This window comes from Scyliorhinus canicula, chromosome 17 (genome assembly GCF_902713615.1).
Source record: "Scyliorhinus canicula chromosome 17, sScyCan1.1, whole genome shotgun sequence".
NCBI classification, from domain to species: Eukaryota; Metazoa; Chordata; class Chondrichthyes; order Carcharhiniformes; family Scyliorhinidae; genus Scyliorhinus; species Scyliorhinus canicula.
Genome location: NC_052162.1, coordinates 64,562,178 through 64,583,024, shown reverse-complemented (window position 1 = coordinate 64,583,024; position 20,847 = coordinate 64,562,178). Strand labels below are relative to the sequence as shown.

The window sequence follows — 20,847 nt, the reverse complement described above, 5'->3', positions numbered from 1 at the left end:
TTTTTTTAAAGTAGCCAATTTTTTTTTTTCCAATTAAGGGACAATTAAGCGTGGCCAATCCACCTACACTGCATATCTTTGGGTTGTGGGGCTGAAACCCACACAGATAAGGGGAGAATGTGCAAACTCCACACGGACAGTGACCCAGGGCCAGGTTTCGAACCCGGGTCTTCAACGTCGTAGGCTTCAGTGCTAACCACTGTGCCACCTGTCGCCCCCTCAAGGCCACCTTTCTCAGTCCTGAAATGCTCACAGCCTATCTCAAATTACCCTCAAAGGGCAAGATGTCTCAAAGATTTGAGCAGCAGGTGAAGCTAGACAATTCACATTGATACAATACAATAGCAACTTGAATGGTAATCTCCACTAGCACAATGCTGCCATCAAGCCAAAAAGACATTCTACTTACCACACATATGAGTAATATGGTATATGGATTACAGGGCTGGTATGATGCCAGCTATGTAGCCATACGTATCAACAACTGGTAGATCATATCATACAGCTTGTCTCTTCAGCTGTTCACAACAAGCAGAGGATAGACCATACGTAACCACCCCATCCTTGCAAAATTCAGAATATAGTGATCCTGCGCCTGGGCAGCACTTATCAAACAATTCAGAGTGTGCTGCATATCAGGTAAACCCAAGAAATTGTAATATTTTTGTGTTGGTAACATTCCTGTCATTTTGTTTTAAATTACTGGGACATGTGAACAGTAATTAAAGCAAGAAACAAGAGTGATTTTGTGAATCTAAACTCTGAGTTTGATATGGTAATGAGCTTAGAAATACTTCAAACAGATGTTTATATAAGGTAATTTAGTAAGGATGTTTACAGCACAAGAATAGATTGGAGTGGTTTGTTTTTTTTTGTATAAAAGTTTGTATAAAATACATACAATAATTTGCATCTGGTCTTAAAAATAAAAGGTCTTGTTAAAGCTCGTGAACAAATTTAGGTGATACTTTGAACTTCCAAATATTATCTGGAACAAGGACACTTAAGTGATAATATCCTTTATCACTTTTCCCAAATGTAGCTGGACTTGCATTTTGAACCATCCCATGAACTTATAAAATGGGCTAGAATCTCTGGTGGGAGGGACTTCAGGTGGCGGCAATGGAGTGAGTGGTTGCACATTTGATGCTTCCTGCTTGAAGTGGAATTGTTTGGTCCTTGTTACCCATTCACGGGGTGTTTGCTGGTACAAAGGCAAGAACAGACAGAGCTAAGGATTCTCCTTCAGGTAGGCGTGTCTCAGCCCTATCAAACAAGGAGCGCACCTGTAAAGGGACAACAGTCAGACCAGGAACTTTCGAGGCGTGCGTTAGAAGGAAAGATGGAGGAGAGCTCGGCGGTGGCGTCGTTGCCCGCTCAGTGGTCCATGGAACAGTTGGTGGAGTTTTTGATGGTCAAGTTCCAGAGCAGGAGGCCTCATATGCCCTGGCTAAGGTGGCTGACTTGATTCAGGCAGCCATCGAGAGAGTGGAGCAGAGGTTGGAGGCACATAGCCGTAACTCCAAAAAGTGGAAGAGTTGGTGGTGACCATGAGGACCTGTTGGCCTCTTTGGAGGCAGAGATTATACCAGTGGCAGAAGGCCAAGAGAAGCCGAGATAAAAGTGGACGATTTGGAGAATCGGTCAAGGAGGCAGAACATCCGGATTGTGAAATTGCCCAAAGATATTGAGGGAACGCAAGCCATGAAGTATGCAGTGAACATGCTCAGGGAGCTTGATGGGGGAGGGGGTCTTCGACCGACCTCCCGAGGTGAATCAAGCGCACAGATTCCGAGGAGGCCGCCGAAGGCAGGCGATGGTGGTACAACTCCACAGGTATCTAGACGAGGAGAAGACTGCGGTGAGCGAAGGAGACAAAGAAGTGCACCTGGGAAGGGAATGTGATTCGGATCTACCAGGATCTGGGTCCAGAGCTGGCAAAGCGCTTGGTTGGATTTAACAGGGTCAAAGCAGTCCTGTTCAAGGAAAGAGTGAAGTTTGGGATGCCATACCCAGCCTGATTCTGGGTCACATACCAGGTTGTGGGTCACATACCAAGCCAGGAGTTCTATATGGACACAGAGGAGGAGGCGACCAGGTTTTTGCAAGACCATAGACTTGGGGACCTGTACGAACTTTGGACTATGGAGATACAGTGGGGGAAAGTATTGGCGTTCTTCGGTTGGGTTGAATGTTGTATCATGTTTAATATTATGTGGGTTACTGGGGTTGTGAGTATAATTGGGATGGTGAAGGAGCGGGTGCGAGGGATTGTTTTTTTTTTGGAGAAGGCAGTTGCCTCGAGAGGGGGCCATCATGCTGGCGGCTAGAACAGCGAACATACAGTGCAGATGGAGGTCATTCGGCCCGTCGAGTCTGCACCAACCCGCTTAAGGACTCACTTCCATCCTATCCCCATAACCCAATAACCCCTCCTAACCTTTTTGGACACTAAGGGCAATTTTGTATTCCTTTTCATGGCCATATCCATGGGGCTAGCCATATCTCCCTTTAACCAGCTCCCCCGGATGTCATCCGCTCCCCCCCCCCCCAAGCTTTCACTGTTCAGTGATTAATTGGGCTGGTTAAGAGGTTGCACGTGTTCACGCATTTGAGGCGTTTAAAGGTAGACGTTGTGCTTTTGCAAGAGATTCTTTTGAAGGTGGTGGATCAGATGAGGCTGAGGAAGGGATAGGTGGGACGTGTTTCATTGGGGGATGGATATGAAGACAATGGGGTTCGCAGTGTTGGTTAATAAGAGAGTGCCCTTTACAGTGGGGAGCATAGTGGCGAACCCTGGGGGTAGATTTGTGATGGTGAGTGGTGGGTTGCTGGTGGAGGTTGCCCATGATGCTGGTGAACATTTATGCCCCAAATTGGGATGATGTGGAGTTTATGAGGTGGGTACTGGCGAAGATCCCAGGCCTGGCCACGCACCGGCTGGTCATGGTTGAGAGGTTTTTAATACGTTGTCGGATCCAAGGCTGGATAGGTTGTGCCCCAGATCGATGAGGGTGTTGGCAATGGCGAAGGAATTGCTCGAATTGATGAAGCGAATGAGGGCAACGGACCCATGGCCGAGAGAATTTTTGTTCTTTTCGCAAGTCCACAGGGGCACTCCCGGATTGATGTTTTTGACCTGGAGAAGGCACTGTTGGCGGGGGCGGTTGGGTCTGAGAATCCGGCGAACGTGGTGACTGACCAAGCACCACACTGGGTGGATTTGCGGGGAGAGAGAGATCAAGCTCCCAGAGGCCGCAGTGGAGGTTGGATGTGGGGTTATTGGGCGATAAGGTTTGTGAAAAGATAGGGGTAGATATCTGGAACTATCTGGAGCATACTAAAAGGTTGGGGGGGGGGGGGAGGTCTCAGCTGCTACGTTGTGGGAGGTCTCAGCTGCTACGTTGTGGGAGGTATTGAGGGCAGTGGTGGGGAGAGTTCAATTCAATTAGGGCACTTGTGGTGAGGGCGGAGAGGCTGCGGATGGTGGAGGCCATTCTGGCGGTGGATCAGAGGCTTGGTGGCGCTGCTAAGGAGAGACAGAATGCAATTTAGGCTAGTGTCGATGGGGGAGGCAGTGGACAGCTGCGCAGGGCCAGAGGCGCAGTGTACGAGTACGGGAAGGCGGCGAGGGAGACTGGCCGGATGGTGGTGATTGTGAGAAAGGGGGGGGGGGGGGGTTAAGCTGGGAAGGGGCCAAACTAGGCAAATGGGGTGTTTGAGGCATTTTAACGGAGGTTAGTTCAGAGCCCCCCGGCTCACCCTTTTCTCAATTCAATGACTCTGTAAAGAAACTTCAGCAACCCACTCACCCATCCAAAAGAAAGAAAGTCCCACCGCCCCAGGTTCGCTATCCACACCCAAATTAAAAACAAGGAAAACAGAACCCCACCGTCCTACAATAGCCAGTCGCTACCCTCCCCCCCCACTTTCATTAACCAGCATTTATGTGAGCAGGGTGACCACCCCCCACCTGAGGTTCCCAGTTCTCAGGTTTCTTCCTCAACAACCGACGGGCCCGGTCCACTTGAGGACGACGGTCAAAGACTCCTCCCCCACAAACTGCTCAACCATCTTGGCCACATATTCCATGGCTCTTCTCCCCTCAATGTCTTCGACAGGCCCACAATACTCAACATCTGTCTCCTTGAGAACTTCTCCAGATTGTCGATCTTAGGCTTCAGCCCACCGACATCATCAACATTTCACTTTGTTGCGGTGGTGGTCACACTCCTTCGGATTGGACCTTCTGATTTGAACAGCGGTGAGTGTGACTGCGACATAGGCTGGTATAGGGACCCAAAGAAGTGGAGGAGCCATAGCCTTTGCAATTGGAAAGAGTTTCTGTTTAGAGATTACGAGCAACTGAAGGCCAAATTAAAAAGTTTAAACTCAAAGGGTAATAATCTCTGGATTACTACTTGAGCCATGATTAAATTGGTGTTGGATAAATCAGATTAGAATATTACAGAGTTAAATACGCGGCTCAAAGATTTATGTGGGAGAAATGCATTTTGATTTGCGGGTTACTGGCACCAGTAAGAGGAGAAGTGGGAACTGTATCATTGGGACGGTCATCCCCTTAACCATGTTGGAACCAGTATTTCTGGCGAGGTGTATAACTAGGACAGTAGAGGAGTCTTTAAACTAAAATGTGATGGATGAGGGATTAAGTTTGGGAAGATGTGATACATTAAATGGAGAAGACAAGGCAAGAGAGCAAGGCAGGAATAAGGGAAATTATGATCAGAGTGTGGCAGGAAGGGACAGAGTGTACAAACCGAAGGGTGCACCAGCAGATACAAAGGCTAGATGTTACAAAAATAGTAAAAGGACAGAATTAAAAGCTCTGTATCTGAGTGCAAGTAGCATTTATAACAAAACAGATGAATTTATAGCACAAATAGAAATAAATATGATTTGTATGATTTGATAGTGACGGACAGGAAGCTAGGAAAAGCTGGAGGGTGATATTGGTACAATAAAAATAGATAACTGTATACCTTATTTCTGGAACTCAAGATGTATAATCAATGTAGGTTGAGATAAGAAATACTAAAATTAAGTTACTTATGGGAGCGGTTTATAGGCCTAACAGAACCACACTGTAGGATGGGATATATAGGAAGAAAGAATAGGGCCTTGTAAGAAAGGTATGGCACTAATCCTGGGTGATTTTAATCTAGATTTAGACTGGACAAATCAGATTGTCAAAGATAGCCTGGAGTATGGGTTTCTAGAATGTTTTCAAGACAGCTTTTTAGAGCAGCACATTCTATGGTCAACTGGAAAGCAGGCTGGACTACATCTGGTAGGGTGCAATGAGACAGGATTAATTAATTTAAAAAATAAATACATTTAAAATGCCCAATTTGTTTTTTCCCCAATTAAGGGGCAATTTAGCGTGGCCAATCCACCTACCATGCACATCTTTGGGCTGTGGGAGTGAGAGCCACGCAGACATGAGGAGAATGTGCAAACTCCACACGTACAGTGACCCGGGGCTGGGATCAAACCGGAGTCCTCGGCGCCGTGAGGCAGCAGTGCTAACCACTGCACCACTATGCCACCCCCTAGAGACAGGATTAATTAATACCTCATAATGAAGGCACCCCTAGGTAGCAGTGAACACAAGATGATTGAATTTCACATTCAGTTTGAGGGAGAGAGAAGTATTTTAAACTTAAGAGCAATTATGAGAGCATGAACAGTCAACACAGGAAGCGTCAACATGGTTTTGTGAATGAGAATTCATGTTTGACTAATCTATTGGGAGTTTTTTGAGTAAATAACACTCAATAAAGGGGAACCTGTCGATGAGCAATGCTTGGATTTCCAGAAGGCATTTGTCAAGTTATCACATCAAAACATACTATGCGAAGTAAAAGCCTGTGGTCACTGTCCAGGTGGAGTTTGCACATTCTCTCCGTGTCTGCATGGGTCTGACTATCACAATACAAAAATGTGCAGGGTAGGTGTATTGGCCACACTAAATTTCCCCTTAATTGGAAAATTTAAAAAAAGTGAACACCTGTAGTGCAGTGGGTAAAATATTCGCATAAAAGATTGGCTAGCGAACAGAAAAGAGAGTGGAAGGATAAATAGGTCATTTATTTGTTGAGAGAGTTGTACAGGTAATTTGAGAGACCACATCTGGGCTACTTCACAGTTTTGGTCTCCTTATCCAAGAAAGGGTATAAATGCATTAACAGTTCAGAGCAACTGAGACCTGGGATTGCTGGCAGAAAAGGTTATGAGGAAAGGTTGCCGTTTCGAAGATTGAGAAGTGATCTTATTGAAATAGAACATAGAACAGTACAGCACAGAACAGGCCCCTCAGCCCTCAATGTTGTGCCGAGGAATGATCACCCTACAAGCCAACGTATCCATCCTATTCCAGCAACCCAACAACCCCCCCACCAACCCCACTTTTTAGGACACTAAGGGCAATTTAGCATGGCCAATCCACCTAACCCGCACATCTTTGGACTGTGGGAGGAAACCGGAGCACCCGGAGGAAACCCACGCACACACGGGGAGGACGTGCAGACTCCGCACAGAGTGACCCAGCCAGGAATCGAACCTGGGACCCATATGATCCTGATGGCACTTGACAGGGTGGATGCTGAAAGGATGTTTCCTCTTGTGGGAGAGACTAGAACTAGGGGACAAAGTTTAAAAATAAGAGGTTTGTCATTTAAGATGAAGATGAGAAGAATTATTTTGTTGACTGAACTAAGTCAATAAACTCTCTCCAGCAAAGAAAGCTGCTGCATTAGCTTTAATTTCACCAGCTTGGACCCAGTCAACAAAGGCCACAATCAAATCAACCATGACTTTAGTGAATGACTGAACAGGTTTTAGGGGCCAAATGGTCTACTCTTGCCCCAAATTCATATGCTCCTATGCATGGTCACATTATTCCTGAGAATAACATTACATGATGTAATGCTAGATCAGGGCTATTGCATAAACAATTAATCCAACTTTGGAATCACATAAGAGTAAAAAAAATTGAGGAGCATCTTGAATAAACTTGCAAGATGTTGGACAATCTTTGAAGTTAGTCAAAGAAAATGAAAAGGCACCTGTGGCTTCCCACGGTTGAATGGGATATTCAAAAATGGCGAACTCTGAAATTGATCCGTGAGAAGGACTGCTAATTAGATTTGTTAAAATAACCAGTGACATCCAGAAATCAGAATGAACCTACAGCACCCACCTGACAAGACAACAAACAGTAAGCAGCGCGCTCAACCACAAGGTAGCATTAAAGTATTACAAGTGCAATTATTGTTTCCTCAGGCAAGACAAAAAAAATGCTGACACCTGCTGTCTCGCCCCAAAACAGATCTTTCTCTCTTGCACCCTATGTGCATGAATCACCTGACTCTCCCACTAAGCTCAAGCCATAAACAAACCACACATACTGAAGATACCAACCAGAGTCCCTGTAACAAGCTAATGGAAAGTATCTTACAGGCAGTCCCAGGCTGAGACCACATTCTCCATATTTTCACTTTTTCCGTCATCTCCACTGTCTCCACTCCATCTCTGTCCTCACCCCTTCAGGTATTCAGCTGGATTTTAACAACACTCTAATTTATAAGGCTGTATTTGCTGACAACACCATGCATGTGTAATTTGACTGTTTTACTCCAGTTTGTCATTGAGAGCGATGGAATGGGCAGCAGCCAGGACCAAAGATTGTGCTGTTCAAATCTTCACAGTTGGGCAGCAGCTTCTTTTTAACATGCACTAGGAGCAGAATTGCCCCAACAACAGTTGGGGACGCAACAATTCCAAATGCACTTTACGGAGAAAATGGCTAAACTTAAAAATAGGACTAATTTCAGTCTCAAACCACTGCCCAGGGAAACAATTAAACTGCAGATACACTCCCTGGGGAACCCATCATTGTTTGCAACTGATCAATCAGCTTCTTAGTCATTGCCTGCAGAAGAGTTTTTTGTTCTTTTGCTTTACACCATCTCTCTTGAAGGGGGAAGTGGGTGATGAGTGTAGACCCCTGTAAATACTGTCCAAACTCCCATGGGTGCCCCTCGTTTACTGACACACTTCCAAGGAAACATGGTGACATCTCTGGAACATACGCAGAGTAATATTGGCAAACAAGGTGCAGCAGAGTGACATTACTAGATCTCTACACATGTGCAGACCTGTGCAGACCAGTGCATATCGCAGACCGCACATCTTGCACTGGCAGGAGACAGAGTGAATTTAAGGTAACATCTATAAATACTGCTCAGGTTTTCCAGTATTCAGCAGTGGTGAAGTGTCTTAGGTTGGAATGTTTAATGTGTTAAGTGTTAGAGGCTTAGAACATGGTAGGTGGGGTGAGGAAAAGCACTACTGTGCATGATGCCATCCTCCAGGCAACATCCCTTTTCTCTCAAATTATCATTCTGTCTCTGTCACTCTTTCCATTCTTCACTAATGTTAGAAATCAAGATCTATTTTCTACAATCAAAACATAGATACCACCATTAACTGGCTTCAAGATTAAAAGTATTTTTGAAAACTGAAGTAACATTAAATGAATAAAGCTCATACGTTGTCACTTTTTTTGATATATCTCACTGTCCACCTCCTATAATTAAATATAAGTTTAGAGAACACAAAACAAAGTGTAAAGATGCATGTAATCAGTGTCGTTTTTTTCTCTCTCATACATGAGTTTATTACAGATTTTGAATTTCATCCTGTGTGTTCCAAAATTATTTCAAGTAAAGCTACTGGGAAGAAAGTACCAGGTAGTAATGAATATCATTACAGCTGAATACTGATGAATCCTGGGAAATTAGGTGCACTGAATATGTTCAGAGTGAACAATCTAAATTCAACATATAGCATCAAACTCTTGAGCAAATTATCAAGTCTCTGCCATGCTTTTGGGAAAGGCCAAAGCCTTCAAATAAAAACTTAAATGAACAGATTAAAAGACACAAAAGAAAATTCAATTATTAAATTGAATAATGTTATTTTGAAATGTGTATTTTTCTGATTTTCCTATCTTACTGGGTGAAGAAATTATTTTCCAAACACTCACTTTTTTGCATGATGCCATCCTCCAGGCCAGTTTATTGCCACCTGATATTTTTTGTCCATCAGGCACTGTGCAGCTGTAAGAGTGGCCCCAGCTACTGCTGCAGCATAATCAAAGACTCCCTCTGCCGTAGGGCAGTCATAACCTGAAAAATACAAAAATGGAAAGAGATAATTAAACTAAAAGAAAACTTAAACCAAGTCGAGAACCGACAGAATCCTGAGCTATGGGCAACCTCATCATGGAGCAACATTTTTTTTAGTTCTTTTCCCCTCATCTTCAGTCACTATCTCCCTCATTTCCGGAGGGTGTTGAGTACGTGCTGGGATATGATTCCACACGTCTTGCTTGTGCTAAAGTAGTGCAGTCAAGCAGCCAATACCCATGCATGAGTTTTTAAAATGCACAATTGTTAACTACAGGGTAAACCGCAACTAAGCCCAATTCGCTCAACCAACATCCACACATATACAATTTCAAAACAGGATAATGAGCAGTGATTTAATTTCTTTTCATAACCCACAGGTGTTAAAACTAATTGAAGTTAATTGTAGCACCACTACCATTGCCTGTGCTGAGATTAACTAATCCAACACAAACTGATAAATTGAATTACATTCTGCACAGTTTTACCACTCATTGTATAAAATTAGAGCTATCAAGAAAGCCATTTCCACTCCCATTTTCAGCCTTTCAAATGCTCTCTACCATTTCCTGAGCTGAAAGAAACCCTTATACAATCTTCTCCTGCTCATCATTTAACCACTCGTGATACATCACATATGAAATCAGAACACTTTATCCTCTCATCCCAGCGTAACTAATTTTCCTTCAAGCAACTAATCCTTCCATTTCCCCTCCCCTGAGAGAGAACGCGTGGGAAAGAAATAAAAATCAGAGTGCAAGCAAATCTACATCACTTTTGCACAACTTCCTGTTGTCATGCAGAGTGCATGAAGTTGCTCTATATTAAGATCAAAATGCATCTCACCTGGAGATAAATGACTTTCTACAGATTAAAAAGGTAAGGTAAAGCTTCACATCAGCTTGAATTTTGGCAATATTTTGCCAAAATGTAAACCCCCTTCTTTTAAAGACTTTTCTGGGGCCACTCCATATCACACACTGTGGACCAAAATAATTTACAGGTTGTCCCTTTTAAGTCTTTGAAAAAAAATTGTTGTCCTTCACGGTTCTAAAAACCCATATGTCAGGCATCACATAGAAAGAGGCAGTGAGTGATAAAAGGATTGGGTCACTTGAGGTTCTGTGGGTGTCTCTTTGTTAGGATTAGAAACAAGAGGCACATTTAAGCACAAAAAGGTTCACAACAACATGGAAAAACAAAGAAACATTACAGTTTAAATAGTATATTAATCTGAAATAGAGAGGGTTCCAACAAATTGCAGATTTACATCCAAATAGAAACACCACTTTGTACCACCCCTTGCATACCTATTTAATTCAACACCAGAGCATGAAGCCTTCGTTTCTACAGATGATCTGAATCCTGTTCCACTAAAAGCAACAGAAATTCTTTTGTTTTCCCCCTTCCAAAGTCAATTGGGAACCAGAGAGTGGGGGATTTCAGAGTAAGGAACACCAGCCTGGTTGGCCTTTGTCTTTTCCCAATATTGGCTGCGAACAGTTCCACAGAAGATCCTTTGTTGGATCAGGTTTAAGTGAAAGATAATGAGTGTTCTGTGAGCTCAAATTTCTCTTTGCTGGAATGGTCCCAGCTTTCAGACAACCTGACTGACGCTAATCCTTATCTATAGAGTATTGCAAGGCACAGTGTGAGGCTGTGTAACACCTAGCAACAGGGAAAAGCTTGGCAGCTCCAGCAATGACACAGACAGACAGGCAGGAGAGACAGAACTTTTCACAAACTCATTACCACGAGGAAACCATGAAGGGGTGTGTTTCTGAGAGTTACACTGTTCCCAGGTACTGCAACAAAACAAGGTTAACTTCTTGAGTATCAAATCTCCAAAGAATCTGGAAATATATAAATAGTATGGTGGCCGAGGATGGGGATAGGTTGTTTTGTGCCACAGATTACCAATGCAATCTGTTCTCCGCTCACTTGTTGATCATAATTATTTAAAAATACACTACAAACCTGTATTTTCACATGTGTGCCAATGTTGATACTTCTAAAGACGAAGAAATATCTTCCAATGTTTCAGACCTAGGGTCAAGGCTGGTTTTGATCTGAATGAAAGAGCCCTGCTGCATTTTTAAATAATAATCATCTTTAGTGAAACAAGTTGGCTTACATTAACACTGCAGTGGTTACCGTGAAAAGCCCCTAGTGGCTATATTCCGACCCTTTCGGGTACACAGAGGGAGAATTCGAAATGTCCAAATTACCTAACAGCACGTCTTTCGGGACTTGTGGGAGGAAACCAACGCAGACACAGGGAAAATGTGCAGACGCCCCACAAACAGTGACCCAAGCCAGGAATCGAACCTGGGACCCTGGCACCGTGAAGCAACAGTGCTAACCATTGTGCTACCATGCTGCCGATGACTATGTAGGAAGTACTCGTACATTTTTTAAGTTTTTTTTTTAAGTTAGCTATCTTAAAAGATAAACATTACTTGCATGTATGAGCGAGTATTTTGAAAGAGTCATTTTGGATTTTGAGACTGTTGCAATTTAAGAAGGAAGTCAACTTGCATTACAACATGAAAACTCAATCACAGAATTAATAAAGAGTTGGAAGCCATTGTGTCTTCTCTTTACTAACATTGTCACAGAAGGGCAGCACGGTGGCCTAGTGGTTAGCACAACCGCCTCACGGCACTGAGGTCCCAGGTTCGATCCCGGCTCTGGGTCACTGTCCGTGTGGAGTTTGCACATTCTCCCCGTGTCTGCGTGGGTTTCGCCCCCACAACCCAAAAATGTGCAGAGTAGGTGGATTGGCCATGCTAAATTGCCCCTTAATTGAAAAAAATAATTGGCTAATCTAAATTTTAAAATTTTTTTTTTAACATTGTCACAGAAACATCAATAGTACAGCACAGAAGAGAAAACATTCAGTCCATCAGATGGTGGCTCTAAAACATCTATGCACTTAGCCCCATCCCTCTGTCCTTCCATCACCAAATACCCAACTCCTCCAAATACTTATCCATGGTCTTTTGCAAAACTTTAGTGTATAGTCATTTGCTGTACAGAACTTGAGCATTGCTGAATAGAGACTTTTTTGTCGAAGCACTCATCAGGACATTCCACAAAAATGCAAACCCAAGGGGGACAACAAATTTACACTGTGTGAGAAGAGAGAGCGCGCTGATTGGTTGTCAAGTGGATTTTGATTGGTAGAGGCATCCCCATGGAAAATGCACCAGTTGATAGTGACTGATAGCTAACTGCCAAGCAGTGTTTGAAATTTAAACCAGGCATCTGGACCCCAGTTGGTCAAGGTATTGCCCTGAGGAATAAACCAGCAAATAGCTGTCACTTATTTTGTTTAGCTGGAACAGGAGCAATGTGTGTACATGTTATTTCTGTCTGAAAAGAACACAGCCCTATGTTTTAATTTATATGGCTTCCAATGCATGCAAATACACATGCTGCAAGCCCGACTGACTATTTTTAATTGGTTGTCAGCGTAACTTTTAGCACAACAGGGGTTACTTATCAAATGTTGTTCAATTGCAGTCACATCTATATTGGACACTGTATATTGAGTTTTGCAAGCACAGGCTCGTTGAGTACAGTTCATACCTAGCCTGTTGTGAACAGTGGAAGGGACATGCTGCTTGGTATGATCTGCCAGTTATTGGGACATATGGCCTACATATGTAGCATCACAGTGGCACTGAAATTCATATTTCATCATGTAATAGGCAGAATGTCTTTTTGGCTTGACAGCAGCATCCTGTGTGTGGCGAACATCAGTTATGCTGCTATTGCACAGTAGCAGCATGAAACAGCTAGCTTCACCTGTTCAATTTTTTTAGATAACTTGCCCTTCCAGGGTAATCGGAGGTAAACAGGGAACTTTTCAGGGCCGAACGCGATGGCCTTGGGTCTCTTCGTGATTAGTGCAATGCACAGCGCAAAATGATCTGGTCAGGGTAGCCATTATCCCGTAGGATGTGTTTGATGCACCCTATTTCAGTATCAAGTTTGCATGACGAGTAAGTGGCTCGGGTCTGATTTAAAAGATTGCAAATAAGGCCAATCTTCTCCTTTGGGGAACTGGAAGAATCCCAACGCACATATTCAGCAGTGAAGGTAGGCTTGCAGTAGACTGGTGGATTTCCCCACTAACAAGTAAGGAAAAGGGAGTTAATTTGACTGCTCCATTTCAAAAGGTGAATTTGAATGCAGGATAAAGCCCATTAAGGCATGTCAGGAAATTATTACATTCATCTACAGATTTAAATATAGCAAACATGTCATCAACATATCAAAAATATGCAAGGGATAAGACGTTCTGTGTCATGCCTTTGAAGGCATGTTTCTCAGCGAGGTTGTTTGCAAGAGCTGAGTCTAGAGGGGATCCCATGACAACACCATCTATTTGGGCATTTGTGGTGTGGTGTTCTCAAAACTGGACGCAAACTGCATGAGCTACCGAGTTCATAAGCTCAATGAATACTGATTCATGCAAAGGTAGCGGGTTTAGATTGCCATGGTATAGTGCTGCAGTGTAAATATCTATGGCTTCCTTAAGTAGAACATCGGTGAATAGGCGAGAAATGTCAATGAGCACCCGTTCACAGCATGCTCTCAGTATGCAAGCTCTTTATGATCATCACAAATGTGAAGGAATCCGTCATCTTGTGCCTGGAAAACTTGTTCAAAACTGGTTGTAGCATTTTGCCAAATCATTTGGCCAATTCATGTTGTGAGAACTGGTCATAGATAAGATGGTGACTGACAACTGGTGCATTTTCCATGGCAACATCTCTACCAATCAGAGTCCACCTGCCAACTAATCAGCACTCTTCTCATACAGCATAAATTTGTTGTCTCCCTTGAATTTGAATTTTTGTGAAACGTCCTGATAAATGCAAGATGAAAAGCTGCTTCAACAAAATTTGTTATTTTTATTGCGTATTCAATTTCCTACTCTTTCTTCTAGGATATGTCATATCCTAGCTGTCTGCACAAAAAAGAATTTTCCTAATCACTTGCTGTATTCTTTTGGTAATGCTCTTAACCCTCCAGTTACCGACTTGGTAAATAGTCTGAGGAATTCTGAACACTTAGATGGTCTCCTCTTAACTTAAGTTCAATTGAAAAAAAAAACATGCTTTCTCCAACTTTCCTTGGAGCTGAAGTTTCCCATTCTTGGCATTACCGCAGTAAATCAGCAAAACTGGTTGCAATATTCTAACTACACCTAACTCACCCACCAATGATTTGCATAGATTCAGCATTACCACTTGCTTTAATACTCCATTCCTCTATATCTAAAAAGTGAGAATCCCATTTTTTTTAATGACAGCTTTATTTAAGAGCCTTCGTACATTTAAAGCTTGGTGTAACTGAATTTCTAAGGTCTTCAATCCTTTTAAAGGTTTTACCCTTCAGTGCATCAACTGAGCATTTTCGTTCTTATGCACAAAAAAATCAAAATGTTCGCCTTCCATTACTGCACTCTAGCATCCAAGGGGCAATCATATCCTAGAGCCTTGCTGCGCACAGGCCTCCATCAACACTTCTCCTTCCCAGGTGGCACAAAATAGCTGAGGGCAACACTTTTCAGTTCTTACTCCCACAACTATGGGAATATCCCTTGCCTCTTCTCAATGTCACACAACATGACGGTATTTGACTTACTTTCTGTCCCTAGGGCCAACTTCTATACTTTTGCCCACACTCAATCTCCTCTTCCACTGTTTATGTTCTCTTGGCTCTAATAGTAAGTGCAAGTGATCTGCTAGCTTAAAGTGTTCACTGCTCATCCTCCTGTAACGCCAACTCTTTCTTTTCTTCAGTGAACACAAGATCTTTTCTCAAATTTGGTTTCCAAATTCCTGGACTTCTCTGGACTTCAAGAATACATCTCTAAATTGGACTACACCTGTGCGCCTCAACTACTGCTCATTTGTTTAAATTTTAAAGTAACTTTGTCTAACTTACAGCCAATTCTCCACTGCTATTGTTAACTGTTCAGTCTGTGGTTAGCCTACTGGTTTTGCATCTCTAGCTTGTCTGGTTCTTGGCCAGAGATTCAATCTCCTGAACTCAGATACTTCTGGAATGCACGGTGACCTTCAACTTTGCCAATATGTTCTGTCCCACAACTGATTCTGCACGTCTCTGGGACCTTCATGCCCATGGAAATACCTCTTGCAGTGTGTCTTCCTATCTGCTAACCTTTAAATAGCTTCTGGTCTTACTCACCCATCACATTGATCTCTCAATCTGGACGTTAGTTTATATTCTGTGTTGACACCACTCTACTGTTGTCACCTTTATGTCAGTACAGGACTTTAACTCGTAGCACAGTGGTTAGCGCTGTTGCTTCATAGCTCCACGGTCTCAGGTTCAATTCCTGGCTTGGGTCACTGTCTGTGCGGAGTCTGCACGTTCTCCTGTATCTACGTGGGTTTCCTCCGGGTGCTCCGTTTTCCTCCCACAAGTCCGGGAAGACATGTTTGTTTGGTGAATTGGACATTCTGAATTCTCCCTTGTGTACCCGACAGGCGTTGGAATGTGGCGACTAGGGGATTTTCACAGTGACTTCATTGCAGTGTTAATATAAGCCTACCAAAGATTATTATTATTCTAGCTAGCGGGGTGGCCCCAAAAATTCTGAAACACCAAATCAACCCTCCACCCAAAACTGACTATTAATTCCAACAGAAACACCCAGAAATTCCTTTTAACTTTTATGGACTCTTATTTGATCAACATATCCTATCCCATTCTGTAATAGGGGTGTGTGTGTGTCTGAAAAAGTCAGTGTGCATTTTCTTATTTTTTCTTAGATTGGTTTAAATATAATAAAGCTAAGAAAACCTGCCCTATTAGTTCTGAGAACTCTACAGAGACACCAATGAAGGTCAAGAGACACTCTGTAATGAAGGAGAGGAACACAATGCATTAAGATTATTGGATCGTGCAAGTAATGTCCCTCAACTATACTCACTATTTCACGCAGAGCTATCAGCTAGCTCCAAGTAATCGGTGGCACTCTAGACCAGCAATCATAAAGCCAGCCTTGGAATCACGAGCATCAGCTTCATCACAGTTTCTCCACAGGAGTGGTGCAAAACTTAAATGAATGAGTTTCTTTCCGCCAATAATTTAAAAAGATTTATACTCTGAATTTCACATGAAATGAGATTACTTTAGAAGCTACAGTCTCCAATTCTACTCTTTAACAAGTATACAAAGCAACGATGCAGGCAACTTGTGGATCTCTATGAAGAACGATAATAAGCGCCATCTAGTGGCCTATGACAATATTACACTGGCAAGCCTATAGAAATCTTTTCCTGTTCTCTGCATACATTTGCAGGAAGTTTGGCTTCTAAATCCACTTTTAAAATGTGGAATTTTAATTAGTACTAGAACAAAAAATGTACAACTGCAGGAGGATGATAAACCCTGCATGGATTGATACTAATATGGTTTTACAATAGCTTGCCAGTAGTTGTTTCCATAAAAGTTATTTTTAATAGTCTTCCATCAGCCTGGCCAATGGATCACTTCCAATGGATATAAATTCTACTACTTCCCATTCACTTTTATACGTATTTCACACACCTCCATAAGTACATATTTAAATCCCATTACTTGTGTGTGAATTGCATTTCTTTTTTTTTAAATAATTTTTATTCAAATTTACACAAAAAAGATAACAACAACAGAAAATTCTAAGAACAAAAAAAAAACAACCCCCCCCCCTCCCGCCGTAAATACAAAAGAGAAACAATAAATTAATGCCCGTCATTGGCAAAAAACAGATATTCAACCCAAAACAAAAAGACAACACCCTCCCCCCCCCCCCCCCCCCCCCGGGTTGCTGCTGCTGCTGACCTTTTGTTTTTACCGTTCTGCCAGGAGATCTAGGAATGGTTGCCATCTCCTGAAAAACCCCTGCACTGACCCCCTTAGGGCAAATTTCACCCTCTCCAATTTAATAAACCCTGCCATATCATTGACCCAAGCCTCCACGCTTGGGGGCCTCGCATCCTTCCACTGAAGAAGAATCCTCCGCTGGGCTACTAGGGACGCAAAGGCCAGAACACCGGCCTCTTTCGCCTCCTGCACTCCCGGCTCCACTGCAACCCCAAATATTGCGAGTCCCCAGCCTGGATTGACCCTGGATCCTACCACCCTCGATACCGTCCTTGCTACACCCGTCCAAAATTCCCCCAGCGCTGGGCATGCCCAGAACATGTGGACATGGTTTGCTGGGCTCCCTGAGCACCTAATACACCTGTCCTCGGTCCCAAAAAACCGGCTCATCCTTGTCCCGGTCATATGAGCCCTATGCAGTACCTTAAACTGTATGAGGCTAAGCCTCGCACACGAAGAGGAGTAGTTCACCCTTTCTAGGGCATCCGCCCACGTCCCCTCCTCAATCTCCTCACCCAGCTCCTCCTCCCATTTATCTTTCAGCTCCTCCACCGAGGCCTCATCTACCTCCTGCATCACCTGGTACACTTCCGAGATCCTCCCCTCTCCAACCCATACCCCCGGGAGTACCCTGTCCTGGACCTCACGCGGCGGCAGCAGGGGGAACCCCGCCACCTGCCGCCTGACAAACGCCCTTACTTGCATGTACCTAAAGGTGTTCCCCAGGGGGAGCCTGAACTTCCCTTCCAACTCACCCAGGCTCGCAAACTTCCCGTCTCTGAACAGGTCCCCCAGCCTCCTGACACCTGCCCTGTGCCAACTCAGGAACCCGCCATCCATTCTACCCGGAACAAACCGGTGGTTCCCCCGTATCGGGGTCCCCATCGAGGCCCCCACCTCCCCCCTGTGCCGCCTCCAGTGCCCCCAAATCTTGAGGGTAGCTGCCACCACCGGGCTCGTGGTATACCTCGTCGGAGGGAGTGGCAGCGGCGCCGTTGCAAGCGCTTCCAGGCTCGTACCCACACAGGGTGCCATCTCCAGCCTCTTCCATGCCGCCCCCTCCCCGTCCATTACCCACTTACGCACCATCGCTGCGTTGGCAGCCCAATAATACCCACAGAGGTTGGGCAACGCCAGCCAACCCCCCCCCCCCGCCCCGCTCCAAGTACACCCGTCTAACCCTTGGAGCCCCCCAGCTCCTGGCCACCTGAACCCCCAAGTACCTGAAGCTCCTCTCCGCCCTTTTCAGTGGTAGCCTCCCAATCCCCCCCTCCTGGTCCCCCGGGTGTACCACAAACAGCTCCCTTTTCCCAAAGTTAAGCTTATACCCTGAGAAATCCCCAAATTCCCGGAAAATCTCCATCACCACCGGCATTCCCCCCCACCGGGTCCGCCACATACAACAATAGGTCATCCGCATAGAGCGACACTCGGTGCTCCTCCCCACCCCGGACCAGCCCCCTCCAATCCCCCGACTCCCTCAGCCAGAGGTTCAATTGCCAGCGCAAAAAGTAGGGGGGACAGGGGACACCCCTGCCTCGTCCCTCGGTATAGTCAAAAATACTCCGACCTCTTATTCGTGGCCACACTCGCCATTGGGGCCTCATACACCAGCCTCAGCCAACTGACAAATCCCTCTCCAAACCCGAACCTTTCCAGCACCTCCCACAAGTACCCCCACTCGACCCTATCAAAGGCCTCTTCCGCATCTAGCGCCACCACTATCTCCGCCTCCCCTTCCACTGCCGGCATCATAATAATGTTCAAGAGCCTCCGTATATTAGTGTTCAGCTGCATCCCCTTCACAAACCCCTTTTGATCTTCGTGGATAACCTGCGGCACACAATCTTCTATCCTCGTGGCCAAGATCTTTGCCAACAACTTGGCGTCCACATTCAGGAGTGAGATCAGCCTGTATGACCCACACTGCAGGGGATCCTTGTCTCGCTTAAGGATCAAGGAGATCAGCGCCCGAGACATCGTCAGGGGCAAAGCCCCCCCCTCCCTCGCCTCGTTGAAGGTCCAACAGGGGGCCCAGCAGGTCTGCATACACCTTGTAAAATTCAACCGGGAACCCATCCGGCCCCGGCGCCTTCCCCAACTGCATGTCCCTATCCCTTTAACCAGCTCCTCAAGCTCAACTGGCGCCCCCAGACCCTCCACCCGTCCCTCCTCCACCCTCGGGAATCTCAGCCAGTCCAAAAAGCGCCCCATCCCGCCCGAGGTTCGGACCGATATAGTCTCTCATAAAAGTCCCTGAAGACCCCATTAATGTCTACCCCCCTCCGCACCACATTTCCTCCCCGGTCCTTAACTCCACCAATCTCCCTGGCCGCATCCCGCTTACGGAGCTGGTGTGCCAGAATCCTACTCGTCTTCTGTGAATTGCATTTCTAATCGTCATGTGCTACTTTAGGTGCATACCAAGTTCTTTTTTTAAATTATGTTTTTAAAATGTTTTCCAATTCAGGGGCAATTTACCCTGCACATGTTTGGGTTGTGGGGGTGAGAGCCACACAGACACGGGGAGAATGTGCAACTCCACACTGAGAGTGACCCGGAGCCAGGATCTAACCCGGGACCAGGATCTAACCCGGGTCCTCAGCGCTGTGGGGCAGCAGTGCTAACCACTGCACAACGTGCTGCCCATATACCAAGTTATTGATTGAGTTATGCATTGCGGGATGGAGAAAATGAAATGATCTTTAAGGTAAATAGTTTCTAGAAAGCAGTATGTGCACTGGCAAAAAGCATTGCATTTATCTGAATTCAACTCTTTAAATATATGGATTTAATCAGAGGAAAAAGCCTGCGGAGCAACTAGAGCATGAAATAATTTTATAAAACACCAAGAAAGTTGTTAAAAAAAAAACATCGAGTGTGTCCCCTTTAGCCATGTTAGGCAACACAACCCTCAATTCTCTATCCACTAACAGACGTAGAATCGCTCAGGAGAGGCAAAATAACAGATTTTAAAATCAGTTTTCCACAAATATTCAATTCCTCCACCACCGACGAAAAGTGGCAGCCATGTGTACCATCTACAAGATGCACTGCAGTAAATCGCCAAGGTCCCTTAGTCAGCACCTGCCATACCTACGACCACTACCACCTAGAAGGACAAGAGCGGCAGATACCCGAGAACCCCACCACCTGAAGGTTCCCCTCGAAGTCACTCACCAGCCCGACTTGGAAATATATCACCGTACCTTCACTGTCGCTGGGTCAAACTCCTGGAACTCCCTCCCTACCAGCACTGTGGATGCACCTACACATTGACTGCAGGGGTTCAGGAAGGCAGCTCACCACTACCTTCTGAAGGGCATCTAGAGATGGGCAATAAATGCTGGCCTAACCAGCAACGGCCACAACTCGTAAATTAATAATAAAAATAAAATAAGATCGCACTGCTGTACACCTCAGTTTATTGTGGCACCAAATTGACAGAATTACTCCCATCACGGTGGATACATTGGCAGAGGTGATGCCGGTGGAATTCGAGGGGCAATTTGCCTAGCACTTCGATTGGCATAGGAAGGAGATGATGGGTACTCACAAACAGTTGGTGGAGGATGCGCATCCCCAAGGAGGCTCTTGGAAAGGATGATGGTGTGGTGATGAGCATGATGAGGTGCTGAAGGGGATGGAAAAAGCACTATTGCGGCACAGCGATCAGCTCACCTCGATGGGAGAGGAGCTGTCACAGGTAGAGGATAACAATAAAGGC

The 20,847-nt window shown here is 44.8% G+C and overlaps 1 protein-coding gene across 3 annotated transcripts in view; it reads right to left on the bottom strand.

Annotated features, from left to right (window-relative positions):
* The window catches only part of hdac8 (histone deacetylase 8), a 103,789-nt gene that overhangs the window by 66,845 nt on the left and 16,097 nt on the right, over nt 1-20,847 (bottom strand). For all 3 annotated transcript variants that reach the window (XR_005457661.1, XM_038774969.1, XM_038774968.1), the window contains exon 4: nt 9,071-9,212. Coding sequence is in view for 2 of the 3 variants with exons in the window: in XM_038774969.1 (XP_038630897.1) it covers nt 9,071-9,212 (142 nt within the window). In the remaining variant the exon portion in view is untranslated. The remainder of the gene's footprint in view (nt 1-9,070; nt 9,213-20,847) is intronic.